This window comes from Corapipo altera, unplaced genomic scaffold, assembly GCF_003945725.1.
Source record: "Corapipo altera isolate COAL_440 unplaced genomic scaffold, ASM394572v1 0, whole genome shotgun sequence".
Taxonomy (NCBI): domain Eukaryota; kingdom Metazoa; phylum Chordata; class Aves; order Passeriformes; family Pipridae; genus Corapipo; species Corapipo altera.
In genome coordinates, this window is record NW_020884872.1 from 353957 (window position 1) to 367064 (window position 13108).

General features: G+C 49.1%; 2 protein-coding genes across 6 annotated transcripts in view; both read right to left on the minus strand.

Annotated features, from left to right (window-relative positions):
* Positions 1-3900, minus strand: part of DONSON (downstream neighbor of SON) — a 4991-nt gene extending 1091 nt beyond the window's left edge. The window contains exons 1-8 of one of the 2 annotated variants that reach the window (XM_027634368.1): positions 3637-3900; positions 3160-3240; positions 2685-2888; positions 2424-2602; positions 1837-2015; positions 1622-1742; positions 1398-1502; positions 823-1021 (exon numbers count right to left, since the gene is read on the minus strand). In XM_027634368.1, the coding sequence (XP_027490169.1) occupies positions 823-1021; positions 1398-1502; positions 1622-1742; positions 1837-2015; positions 2424-2602; positions 2685-2888; positions 3160-3240; positions 3637-3885 (1317 nt within the window). In that variant the 5' untranslated portion in view covers positions 3886-3900. Of the gene's footprint in view, positions 1-822; positions 1022-1372; positions 1503-1621; positions 1743-1836; positions 2016-2423; positions 2603-2684; positions 2889-3159; positions 3241-3636 lie in introns of both variants that reach the window. The other variant, XM_027634377.1, reaches the window with a different exon arrangement.
* A 1187-nt stretch (positions 3901-5087) lies between these two features.
* Positions 5088-13108, minus strand: part of CRYZL1 (crystallin zeta like 1) — a 12564-nt gene continuing 4543 nt past the window's right edge. The window contains exons 6-13 of one of the 4 annotated variants that reach the window (XM_027634412.1): positions 12955-13088; positions 12050-12161; positions 8222-8320; positions 8140-8172; positions 7409-7530; positions 7079-7184; positions 5915-5960; positions 5088-5528 (exon numbers count right to left, since the gene is read on the minus strand). In XM_027634412.1, coding sequence (XP_027490213.1) covers positions 5429-5528; positions 5915-5960; positions 7079-7184; positions 7409-7530; positions 8140-8172; positions 8222-8320; positions 12050-12161; positions 12955-13088 — 752 coding nt within the window. In that variant the 3' untranslated portion in view covers positions 5088-5428. Of the gene's footprint in view, positions 5529-5914; positions 5961-7078; positions 7185-7408; positions 7531-7869; positions 8321-12049; positions 12162-12954; positions 13089-13108 lie in introns of those variants that run through there. The other 3 variants (XM_027634418.1, XM_027634434.1, XM_027634427.1) reach the window with 3 other exon arrangements.

Sequence of the window (13108 nt, forward strand, 5' to 3'; positions counted from 1 at the left end):
ACAGCAGGGATCAGGGGCACAGCAGGGATCAGGGGCACAGCAGGGATGGGGGGGCACAGCAGGGATCAGCACTGCCCTCAGCACAGCCCCACCAGCTCCCACCCACTCTGACACCACGGGGCCACGGGAAATGGAAACACTTCTCAACATTGTCAACTCCCTGTTCAGTGCACCAGCACTGCCATGGCTTTACTCCTGAAATGCACCACCTGGAGTGCAGGAATGCTGTGGGGATTGTAGGAATCGGTGCAAAGAACAGGGTGGACTTCTCTGGTGGAATAAGCAGCTCATCCTGTTCTTACTGGGTAGAAATTCCTGGCTGGGAGGGTGGGGAGGCGCTGGCACAGGTTGCCCAGAGAAGCTGTGGCTGGCCCTGAAGTGTCCAGTGCCAGGTTGGATGGGGCTTGGAGCAACCTGGTCTAGTGGAAGGTGTCCCTGCCCATGGCAGGGGGTGGCACTGGACGATCCTTAAGGTCCCTGCCAGCCCAAATCCCCCCTTACAGGAACAGCTGGTGAGCTGTGGCTCAGAAGGTCCTTGGTGCAAAGGGCCAGGACAGCCTCAGACCCCACAAGAACTTGGGAGGAACCTTTTAGCCCCCTTTTCCCCCCGGGCAGTCCTGCCTGTCTGAGGTGCAGGAGGGGAACCTGGGGCCATCCGTGCAGCACAGGGCCGTGTGTGGGTGCAGGGGGTTTAGGAACAGGCTGGACTGCACACACCAGGCTGGCTCTGGCTCCAGCCACAAACCCCTCTCCGTGGTGCCTGAGGGAAAGGACACCAGGCCGGGGGTGAGGAACCCTCCTCCCCCTGTGGCAGGGCCTCACCTTGAGCGTGTGCATGGTGCCCCCCCGGAAGGCCACGGGGGACAGCAGCGTGGGGGGCAGCCCCGCCTGCGGCCCCGCCACGGCCACCAGGCTGCGGCAGTTGATGAGCAGGTTGAGCAGGGTCAGCGTGTCCGAGCCCCTCACCAGCGCCAGCGACTCGGGCCTGTGATCCACCTGCACCTCCTGCTTCTCCTTGCGCCTGGGAACGGGAGTCACGGCATAACCACGGGCAGGAGGGAAACATCCCTGTGCAAAGGCAGAGCTGGAGCAGCACAGCCCCCCCGCCCCCTCTGACCAATCGAGTCCTTCAAGCCCAAAAGCCAAACCACACCGAGTTTGCACTGGTTTGTTCTTCAAATATTAAGCAGCATCTTAATCCTGGCTTCAGATTCCTGGAAGTTCTTGTAAAGGAACTCCAGAAGACATGCACAGGCTCTTAGCATGCAGGAATGGGAGGATTCGTATCTGGAAAACAGCTCTCAAAAGCTCTGAGAGAACCTAAATCTGTACCACAGCACTGTAACAGCTGCAGGGGTTCCCAGTGTCGCACCCCTGGAAGTGCAAAGGAAGGATACAGTTGGATGGAAATGGTGTCTGGTTTCTTCACCTCGTCTTGGACTCCCATCTCCTCGAGCCAAGAGAAGCTTTCCTCCTCATCATCATCACTCAGAGCTGGCTCCCTGGAAAGCACAGGATCAGTGTCAGCAGGGCAGTGACTCCGAGGAGGGTTTTCCAAACGGGCTGTGCAGGAGCCCGGAGATGCCCTTGAATTCCAGCACTGCACAGGGTGGTCACTTACTCTGCATCCTCTGCACTGCTGCCCCCTCTGAAGCCATCAGCCACTTCTGTTCCCAAATCCTCCTCGGAGTTCTTCTGTCTCCTGGCTCTCTCTTCTACGAAAGGTAAGGAGAACTCTATGCCTGGGGCAGAGGAGAGAGAGCAGTGAGCGGTTCTGTCGCACAGCCCCTGCCTTTCGTGAATCACCCCCGTGCCAGCAGGACTGGCTGCACTTGCCTTCGCTCCTGAGGGCCTCCCTGAAGCCGCGGGTGGTGGGGGCGATGGCGGCGCTGGGCACGGCGCTGCCCCCCAGCCCCGCGGCGCGGAACAGCACCGTGAACTGCGGGCAGCACACGTAGAAATAGGGACACAGCCCCGCCTTGAGCAGCCGGTACAGCGAGGAGAAGCTCACACACCTGGGAACGAGCAGCAACAGCCCTCACGGCAGGCACTCCTTGGCTACTGACACTGCACAGGAGCTTGGGACAAGGGGTGGAGGGACAGCACAACGGGGAATGGCTTCCCACTGCCAGAGGGCAGGGATAGACGGGATACTGGGAGGAATTCCTGGCTGGGAGGGTGGGGAGGCCTTGGCATGGGTTGCCCCTGTGGCTGCCCCTGGATCCCTAGAAGTGTCCAAGGCCAGGTTGGATGGGGCTTGGAGCAACCTGGGCTGGTGGAATGTGCCCCTGCCCGTGGCAGGGGGTGGAACGAGAAGATCCTTAAAAATCCCTCCCATCCCAAACCATCCTGTGATTCTGTGATTAATTAAAATCCCATTGTCTTAATCTTACCAAATACATGATTAATTTGGTTCCACTCACCAGTCACTCCTGAGCACTTGCTGCAAGGCCTCATCCTGTGCCCAAGGACAAGCCTTTCCAGCTATTTTCCTGTCTGCCCCAATCCGAGGGAACAGCGGCAGCCAGGGCAGCGAAGGGTGGAGCCAGTACACGAGGCTCTGCTGGAAGGCACAACGCAGCTCTGTGCACAGCTGGGGTTCCTGGAGATCCCAGAGGGTTTGAGGAGGACAGGAAAGCTGCCAGACACAAAGCTGGAGCTCCAGCCACCCTCCCAGCTCTCACCTGCACACTCGGGGGCAAGGTGGTTTCTGTAGCTCTACAGTGCTGAGCAAGTCCCTGAGCTTCCTCTTGTGCTTTTAAGTGTTCTGTCCAGGTGAAAGGTTGGGAAGACATGAACAGAATCCGTGTTTTAATACTCCAGTCTGCAGGGAATTCCTGTCTTGGTGAGGAGGGAACTTTGGGTACAGCAGTAGGTAAATGAAGGTCCTGTCCAAACAGAAACAGCATCAGTTCACTCACAGAAAATTAAACCTGTTCACAAGTGAAACCAAAGGCACACTTTAGACTCAGCTGATTATTTCAGTCAGCACCAGATTCTAATAGAAATAACCCATTTTGTTGCTTATAAAACCACACAAGATGGTTTTCACCCACAGGAGTCTTTCCAGCAATCATAAACAGGAACAGATCAAAGGACAAATTATTAAAAAAAAAAATGAGAAAACAGCTAAAACCTTCCCAGCACTCTGTTTCCTACCTCGGTTAGGGCGAGGATGTCGGCTCCTCCCGCGGGCTCTGCTCTCCCGGGGGGCTTCTCTTCACAGGCAGGCTCTAAAAACTGAATGAAACAGCAGCGTAAGGCCCAAGGGAGCAAAGGAAGCACCGGGCCGATCATTTTAAAAAACGCCCCGGCAGTGACATTTCACGGCTGATCCCAAGCACGGCCAGGCTGCGAACACCCACCCCTGGGGCAAGAGCAAGATCCCACACGGTGCTGAGCAAGAGTCCAGCACTGACTTGTATGAGGCCGGGACGAGCCCCGGTGAGGATTTAAAAGGGGTTCGGGGATGAGGGCGAGGCCTGAGAGCGCGGGCTGAGGGCGAGGGTGCTGAGGGAGAGGACTGAGGGCGATGGTTGATGGCGAAAGGGCGAGGGCGCCGAGTCCCCTCCCCGTGTCTCCCGTCTCCTCCCCGGCGCCACGCGGAGAGCCCCCGGTGCCGGGGCTCGGTCCCACCTGCCAGAAGGGCGCTGCCGATGGATCCCCGCCCGCCGGGGCCGGGGGCAGAGGGGCCGCCGCCCGCTGAGGCGCGTTGTTGTTGTTCAGGCTGCAGAAGGGGTTGCGGCGGGCGGGCGCGGAGGGGCCCCGCGGGGCCGGGGCGGTGGCGGCGGCGGCGGCGGGTTCGCTCCTCCGCGGGCGTTTGCGCTTCAGCCGCAGCATCGCCGGCGGCCTCTGGAAGCCGGGCGGGTCCCCGGGGTCGGCCATGGCCGAGCGCAGCCCGCAGCACCCGCGGGCCCGGCCCGGCACCAAAGGCCGCCCGCTCCGCCCCGGGGCGGCGCTGAGGGAGCGGCGCCGCCATCGCTGCGCCCTCAGGGCTCGGAGGGGAGAGCGGCTCCCGCCAGCGCCGCTCCGGCCGGGACAGACTAATAAAGGGTCAGGGAACTGCTGCTCAGGAACATAAACAGAGTTCCGTTCGGAAACCAGCCCCAATCGCTGTGGGCGGGTGTGTCAAAGTCACCACACGGCTGCACCAGCGCGAAAATCACCTGTGGAGACGCTGCGACCTGGTCCCAGCTGTGTGATATGTGAGACTAAACACACAGGGTTTAGTCTTTTATCCCAAATACACTAAAAACCCTAGGGGTTTTTATCCCAGATAAACTAGGCTTTTAGTCTCTTTGGGATAGACATCTAGTTTTGGTCACAGCAGTCTGTGGTACATGGGGTTCAAAAGGCATAATACATGATAAAAATAAATAAATAATAAATTACTGCTGATTAATTTAAGTTGCTGGTCGGGTGTATGGAATTCCCACAGGGCAAAAATCACCTGTGGGGATACCGGGACCAGCTGGGTGAGAGGTGCCACTAAACACACGGGGTTTAGTCTCTTTGGGGTAAAACCCCCTAATTCTTAAGTCTATTTGGTATAGAAACTAGTTTTGATTGCACTAGTCTGTTGTACCTGGGGTTCAGAAAGCACAATAAATAATAAAAATAAATGATTGTAAATAAATGCAGTTCAAAAGGCATAAAGAGGTACTTAGGATCAACATATCTACTGGCAAAAGATTTAATAAAAGAAAATCTATACTACATAAAAAAAAAATATCTTTCTTTGGCAGTCTTGTCAGTGGTTGTTCTTGGTTTTGTTTTTTTTTAAATTTTTTAATTTCTTGTTTCCTGTGGTCTGCTTTATCTTGCAAACGTTTAGGCTCAAATGAGGAGCATCAGACAAAAATCAACAGTTGGGTAGAAGGTTTCAGAATAACTGCGGCACTAAGGGAGGGTTCACGTGCTTTAGGCGTGTGTGTACACACGTGCATGACAGCATCACTTCTTTTTGGGGCTGCATTACATCACACGAGCAGTAAAATCAGATTTCCTCCTGTTTTCATACACTTCCCGTGCATCATTTATCAGGAACCTGCTCCAAATCCAGGGAGTGACAGAAGACAGATTAATTGTGGGTTTGGATGATTTTTTTTTTCCCCCCTTTAATTTCTTACAGTTGAAACCCAACAGCAGCTGGGTTTGGCTGTAGATGTTACTGATGTTTGTAACTAGGGCAGGGCAGACAAGATCTGTAGGTCAAGGCTGCTTCCTTGGAAGCTGCTGATGGGAACATTCTGCTCATGTGGATTAAAAAATACCCTGAAGTCGCAGGAGCTTCGAGACCATTTGTGCTGAGGTACAAAGGATGTTTAAATTCTGGTTACAGAACTGTCTGAAAGCCTACACTGATTCACTCCACAAATATATTACGTTTCTTTGTCTCCTACAGGCTTAGAAATCAGGAGATTGCCTGTCAGAACTGGATGACTTGTCTTTTTCTGGCTTGATTCTTCTGAACAATCTCCATAGAAACTTTGGCCTCGTACAGTGGGATCGGTTCATCCAGCTGAGGCCTAAAGGGAAAGAGTAAAAGTGTCTGCTGAGCCAACTCAGATCTACAGGGATGTCACAGGACAGACTTTACTGTGTAAACCTCACTCCTTAAACAAAATAAAAGTCTTATAGCTTTGCTCGAGTGCACAGGAGGAGGGAAAATCCCAAAAAGCAAACAGGAAACAGAATTTAATAAAAGTATAACCTTAGAGGGGGGAAAAAAGGGGTGGTGGTGAGGGTTTTGCTCAACAGCAACAGTTATCCTGCTTTTGAGGGAAGGGATCCCACCTCATTATGGGAGCGTTCCTCTCTCCTGAAACTCTTCTCAGGAGTGTTAGAGCTGGCAAGAGTTTTCTGCTTCTAATGCTGAAGTAAAAAAACCCACAACCCCCCTGAGATCTCTCACCTGAAAACGCCACTTGATAATTTCTCCATGATATCTTCTAGGATGGGTATCCAGGAGGAGTGTCAAGGAACAACAGAGCTGGAGAGAAACCTCTACATAATCAAGTTTGCTGGTCAGAGCCCTGTACTGATACAAGCCCAGCAGGATCCAGGCAAAAGGAAAATGAATCTCAGTTCCAATCTTTAGATCAGACTTTTGCACTTGTTCCTATATGAGAGACTTTTCCTGCAATAGGATGAAGAAATGAAATATGGAATATTTCAATTCTTTCAATATAAAAATATTCAATATGAAATACAAGTGCAGCCTGCACTAGTACAACATTAATCAATTATTAATCAATTAATCAATGGCATTTTCTGTGCAGGATGAAGAGGACAGACTTTGGGGCCAGATAACTGCCCTGACTATCCATACAGGCACCCAAAATAAATCAAAATACAACTGGGAACATAGGAGAGCCTGGGAATTCTTGGAGCAGAGCTGCCATCTGTGAGTTGATGAGTAACACCCAGGACAGCACAACAGATGGGGCTGTATTTAGGCTTTGTAGGAAACTCAAAAAACAAGGTTCATCCTTCATTTTAAGAGCAATCTGGTTGTTATTTGAAACTCAAGTCCCTTAAAAAGCCATCAGCTTGTGATTTCTTCAGACACTAATGCCAGGTGCTCAGGAATTTCACAAGATACACAGGTCCTTAAATCCAAACCCACACAAACCTTCCAGGACTGGAAATGTGATGCTCAGGGAGCTCAGTCCAGCTGCTCCAGCCCACATTTAGAAGGCATTCCTTTTCCCATCATTCCTTTTCCCACACCCATATCTTCCCTCCACGCATTCTGAGTACATTAACAAATAAGTACATTTTATGTACATTGCAAATAAGGGAATGGTAAGAAGCCAAAATATTTGCAGTTCTGCAGTGACCCTGACTGCGTGAAGTTTACAGATGATGCATCCAATGCCCAAAAGAACAACACAAATCATTCCACAGTTTCACTTGCATAATATAAAAAACTTAAAGAATTAAATCTTCAACTAATTGCTTCAAATTTGAACCAAAATATTGCCTTTTTTGTCCCAGAAAAAGGTGTCTTCTATTGCAGCAGAGCTTGTACAGACATTTTCAAGGCCAGAATTCCAAATGCCCCCCAAAAGGATATAGAGATACTTCCCTTGCTGCACGTTGGACAAATTCCAGATCTCATCGTTCAGGAAGGACACCGTGGCTCCCTTAAGGAACAAGGAATGGCTGTCTGGAGGATCCAGCTTAAGCAAATGGAAGAGAAATGTTATTTAGTTACATTTTCCCTTAAAAAAAATAAAGGTTGAATGGTTATTTATAAAGATGGTTAAAACAAAGGAAAAAATCACCCCTTGCCCATCCTTAAAACTGAGGAAACTGGTAATATTTACAGGTTTGAGTGACAGTTTTCTGTATATATATCTACATATTCTGTGTACAAGCTACTTGCTGCCACAGGTATCTTTACCTGAAGGTTTTTTTCTGTTGTTATCCAGTGTCCCCCAACCCCAAGCAGAGTGATGATGTCGTGCTTGTGAGGCAGCAGCTGGGATTTTGAAGCTGATTCATCTTCAGCACTATATAATTTCACTGGGGAGAAAGAATAAATTCATTTGAGCTCAGCAAAGGAGAATTTAGAAAATCCAGTATAAATCTATTTCCACACATTTCAGTGGAACTCCAAGAAGTTCTTCAGTTATTTCAGCTGAAAGTAGTTGAAAACTCTCAATTTCCTATTTTATTTGTACTCTGAATATTTTGTATGCTTTATATACTTTATTCAGAGTCATATCTTATATGACTGAATAGTAACTGCAGAGTTTTCAGCCATTAGAGTTGGTTCAGAGGTACAGGTTGCCAGTGCTGGCAATTTGGGGTAATTTTTGTATTAAAACAAGGCAGCAGAAACAGTGATGTCGCAGCTCTACCCTTTGAACACATTTTTCATTTTCACTTTTAAACAGAGGAAGATTTCAGCTGAATTCAGCAGCTTCCACTAGAGGGTGACACAAGAAGGGCTATGGAATAAAGATAAAACAGTGAAAGAATAAAAGCCTCTGAAGTGGTGCAGCTTCCAGCCACATTCCTTGCCAATAATGCTGTAAAATAATGCTGTAAAGCCCAAGGCAGTGGTGGTGTGAGGAGCAGCTTTCCCACAGGGAATACCTCCAGCATCCAGCACACTGTCCACTCCAATACCTCCAGCATCCAGCACAATGTCCACTCCAATACCTCCAGCATCCAGCACAATGTCCACTCCCAGCCCTCTCCCAGGGAATACCTCCAGCATCCAGCACAATGTCCACTCCCAGCCCTCCTGTCTCCTCCAGGCAGCTCTCAGCCACGTCTATCTTGCCGTGGGCCATGTCGATCACCCGGGCTGGAAGAGGGGGACACGGGGGTAACTCCAGGAGAAATGCAGAGTTTACACTCCCAGTACAACAGGAGCCTTCTGGGCTCTCCAAGTATCACAAACCAGGCTGCAGCTGAGTCAGAAAAAAAGTCAAACCCCCTGCCCATCGTTCTCTTTCCCTTTTACAACCCAGTGCAAAATCCACACCAAAAACAGGGATGCAGAAGTGAGACTCACAAATCTGTTGGGCCCAAAAGGACAACACGTGGTGCTTTAGGAGTGAGAAATCCTTCTCTAAGTTCATTCTTTGCTATTCTTCTTGGCCCTTCAAAACTACCAAGTCCTGGAGTGCCCAGCTGAGTAACTGAAGCCAAAGAGTGGCCAAAAGATAAGGAGGCTTTTCATTTCACATTATCTCTGAACAACCACAGCAGCAAAGCTTTGGGTGAGCCCTCCCAGCACAGCTTCCCTTACCCTACAGAACTGATCTCACAGCAGGGAGGAACTTACATCCCATGGCTGCCTGATGGTTTTAACCTGGGAATGGCTCTCCAGGTCATTAATTAAAGAGAACATGTGGTCATACTGTAATAAAGATGGTATATTAATTAATTAATTAATGGTAGTCACATTCCCCATGTGCACACAAAACCCCATAATATCCTTCTCAGGTTCTTAAAAGGTTGTTCTTATCACAGCAATTTGACAAGGTATAAAACCTCTGCAAATACTTTCACTTTGTGAGAATAATTCTGATTTTGTGGACCCAAAGCCTGACTACCACAAAGAAAGGCCAGAGTTTCACCAGTTTGGCTGTTTTCTGATTTCTGCTTAGTTTTTTGTTCCTTAACTCAGCACAGTGGTTCAAACTCCACTTATCAGAATCCTGGTCAAGTTCCTTCCTAAGAATGCTGGAAAAATTCCACTCCACTGTGGCAAAGGCTGAGAACAAACTAATATAATTTTTTATAATCCTTTGTAAATTATACACTTCTCACAGAGCATTTGAAAATTAGTTCAGTTTCTCCTTCTGTGACCTGCACAACTTCCAAAGTCACGTTATTCTCACTGGCAAAACTGCAGTTTCTCTCTTCCATCACCTCTGGGAGAAGCAGCAGTCCCAGGATTTCCCAGCTTCTCCCAGGGTTTGCTCTCCCCCAGGGAGTTCAGCTGCAAAGTTTAAAAGCTGTCACCCAAAGGATGTGCTGGGGGTTTACTGACCGTGCTCAGGGGAGCCAGAAAGGCCCCCCCTGAAAGCTCAGTGTTGGTGTTACAGAAAAAAAAAATAAATCACACAAACCAAACTAAAAAAAAAAAGAATGGGGTATCCCAGGGAACAGAAGAAATATCTGTGTATGTATAGATTCTTTTTTCCTTGTGTTTCCAAAAGGAACTCATCACATTATTAATGGAATATTCTGTCTAGAGTCTCAAACACGGGGCATTAAAATGTCAAAATCAGTTAAAATCCCCTCCTTCATCCTATTATTATATTTACTAGAGAGATTACTGAAGACATAAAAAGCCCCATCCTGTTGGTCTAAATACAAATCCTTAAACATTACCAGGAACTTCTGCTTCAGGCACCGGGATCAGATTTATTAAAAACAAACCCCCAAAACCCAAACACAAACCCTGGGGCTTTTTGCTTTCGCACTCAAACTGTTTCTCTCTTTAAAGCTGTACCCAAGTTCTATTTCTTTATTTGAAGCTGCAATTATAACTCCCCCCCTCCCAACCATTCCATGGAGCAGCTTGTTATGCCCAACACAAACTGCTGCTCACTGAAAACTGAGAGACCCTTGCTAAAAAACTCCCAAAAAACCCACTAAACGAGCACAAAACTGAAAAATTTCCACCCACATGGACATGAGGAGCCACTTAGAGCTTGGGTTACTCAGAGCCTTTATTTGATATTAACATTAAAACTTAAAACTGCTGAACTTCAACTGAACTCAAAACTGCTGCAAAAAGCAGCTCTGCCAGAGTCAGACTGGAATGTGCTGGCAGGGCTGGGAGAATAAAATTGCCAAGTCCTTCCTTAGCTCATGAATTTTTCATATCATTAGCAAAATATACCCATAAAATATTGCAAAGGGAAGATTTAGGTGTTTTGTCTTTGACCCTGGTGTAACAAACCTCTGCACATCACCAGCATTCCCAAAAATCCTTCAGTTCTGATGTCTGTCATGTCTATGAGTACAGTAAAAGAGGCTTCTGGAACAAGGAAAAATAGGGCTTTTTTTGGCAAGTTGCAAAAAAATAGAGGTAATATAAACATAAATAAAAACTCCAGAGAAATGAGTCTGCCAGGTCCTGCATTCCCAACAAAAGCTTTGCAGTTCCCTGTGGAGGACCATTCAGGTCAGGCAGCAGAAATGCTCTTGTGTAACACCAGGCTCTGCTTCCTGCAGCATTCTGAGCCTCCAGAGCCTCTGGAAGAGCTCCCTGGAAACTCCCCCCAGCCCTGCAGATGTGTGGAGGGCACACTGGGCTGTCTGTGCTCCCGGGAGCCGGGAGGGGATGGAATTTGGCAGGAACTCCGTGTCTGGGGAGCAGCTCCAGCTCCTTTGAGCCCTGTGCTCACACAGCGTCCCCGAGGCAGTGCCCTGTGCACCTGCAGAGCACCAGGGCCTGGGCTGGGGAGGCACTGGGAGCCACAGAGGGATGGGAACACTGCTCCAGTTCTCCTGGGAAGGCACTGGGAGCCACAGAGGGATGGGAACACTGCTCCAGTTCTCCTGGGAAGGCAGGATTGCTGACAGCAATAGAGAGGGGGGAGAGCCCAGGGACTGAACTCACCTGGTAATGGCATCTCACCCCAACCCCTGCATGTTTGGGCTGATGCACATTTGATAACTGGCTACACAAGGCACTTTTTACAGCTGCTTTTCTGTACACTTCCTTGGATGCCAACAAAAATCATCCACTGACAACTAAACACAGTGACTGAACTGCAGCATCCTGTATTTTGGGGAGGAAACAGGCATCAGTTCTAACCTTTGTTCACTGCCCTGCAATCCCACCAGACCTGGCAGTGCCATCCTCTCCTTTAAAACTGCCTGAACAAAGAGATATTCCACTTTCCTCCACAATGCAACACTGAAATAAGGACAAGTTTGAGCAGAAAAGACTCCAGGAGTATTTTCCCATAGTCCAAGTGGCACCATTACTTATCAGGGAATGAAACCCCAAAACTGAGGTATCAAAGAGAAGAAGTCAGGGAACAACACAAGGATTGTGTGCAAGGCCAAGCTTGTTTAGAAAAGAGGAAAAGGCAGAGCCTGGAGTGTCCAGGTGTGACAGCACCTGGGACTGAGCTCAGCCCAGCCTGGGAAGGTACTCCTGGGAGGAAAGTGGGGCTGGATGTCAGGCCTGTGGTCACACCTGCCCTCTGGCTCAGGGACCTGGATCCCACACTGGGATCCTGCTGAGTTAGGAACCCTTCCTTCTGCTCACAGCAACCACGGTGTCCAATGAAAAGCCTTCTTGAGCATTGGGCCTAAACACAGCACTCAAGCACTACTGGAAAGCCCTGACAGTCATTACAATTTACATGGAGAATAAAAATGCTGAAAAAGACACCTAAACCAGAAATTAAACACCTATGGAGTACAGAAGTAACTTCAGAACTATTTAATTAGACTATTTACCAATTTTTGTTTCAGTTTTCAGCTATTGAAATAAGTCTCTAGACCAGACAGAAAAAAACTATTTTGAGACATCCTTTAGGATAAACTGAAGGATCAAACTTACCCACAGGAGGCCTGAGCCTCTCCAGGAACTGCTTGTCCTCCAGGCTGTGGGCAGTGCAGACGACTTTGGCCCCTCTGTGCTGGGCCAGCTGAACCGCGATGGTGCCGAACGGCTGCAGGGGGGAAAGGCAGATTCAATCATTAATTCATTAATTTATTTACCTACAGCAACAATTTGATGCCCTTTAAGAACAATGAGATCACGAAGGCCATTCAGGAGAAGTCAGGGGAGTATCCAGAAATGAACTTACTCCTGCAACAAAACACAGCTGAACCAAGAACTGAACATTCACAGATCTGCTTCTGTCCTACGTGAGGCCAAAAAAGGTCTTTTCAGTGACTGAGCAAACTTTCAGTCATTAACTGGTTCTCCTCTTCAGCAAAATAGCTGAGATTCTACTTTAATTACCACAACCACCTTCCCTGCAATCGGAACTCGGAGCTTTGGGACCTGCTGGAGGAAGAAATGCTCCAAGGAAAAGCCCCAGCTGTGTTTCCATTACAGGACCTTGGCTGAGGAAGCTCCATGTCTCCATTAGGATGGAGCTCCAATGAGGACTGCAGGGATGCAAATCAAATTATAGCCAAGGAAAGTTACAAAGCAGAGGTGGGAAAGGAGTAAAAAACAAGGCATTTTCCTGAAGTTATATCATCTGAGGGCTCTGCTGTGTCACTGTACAACAGCAGAAAACCCTCCCCACCCAGCAGGCAGGATGGAACTCCTGGCTCAGGATCTGATGGGGGAAGGCCTTTCCTATGAATCCACCCATCTAAGGGCACTGCCAGCAGTGAGGCAGAAGCCTTGGGAAGTACAGGTGTCTGAAATCCCGAGGCTCTGGTGCTCAGCCAGTTATTCCCAGCAAAGGGATGTGGTGTCCCTGCAGTCACTGCCCAGCTGGTACCTACACTGGCTCCATCCAGCACCAGCACAGTTGTCCCAGGAGAGGCCTGGGCCAGGTAGTGCAGGGCTGTGTAGGCCCGGAGCCCATCCCGCACCGTCCCGGCTGCTGCAGCCCAGCAAACCTTCTCTGGCTTCTGCACTGGGGGGAAAAACACAAAC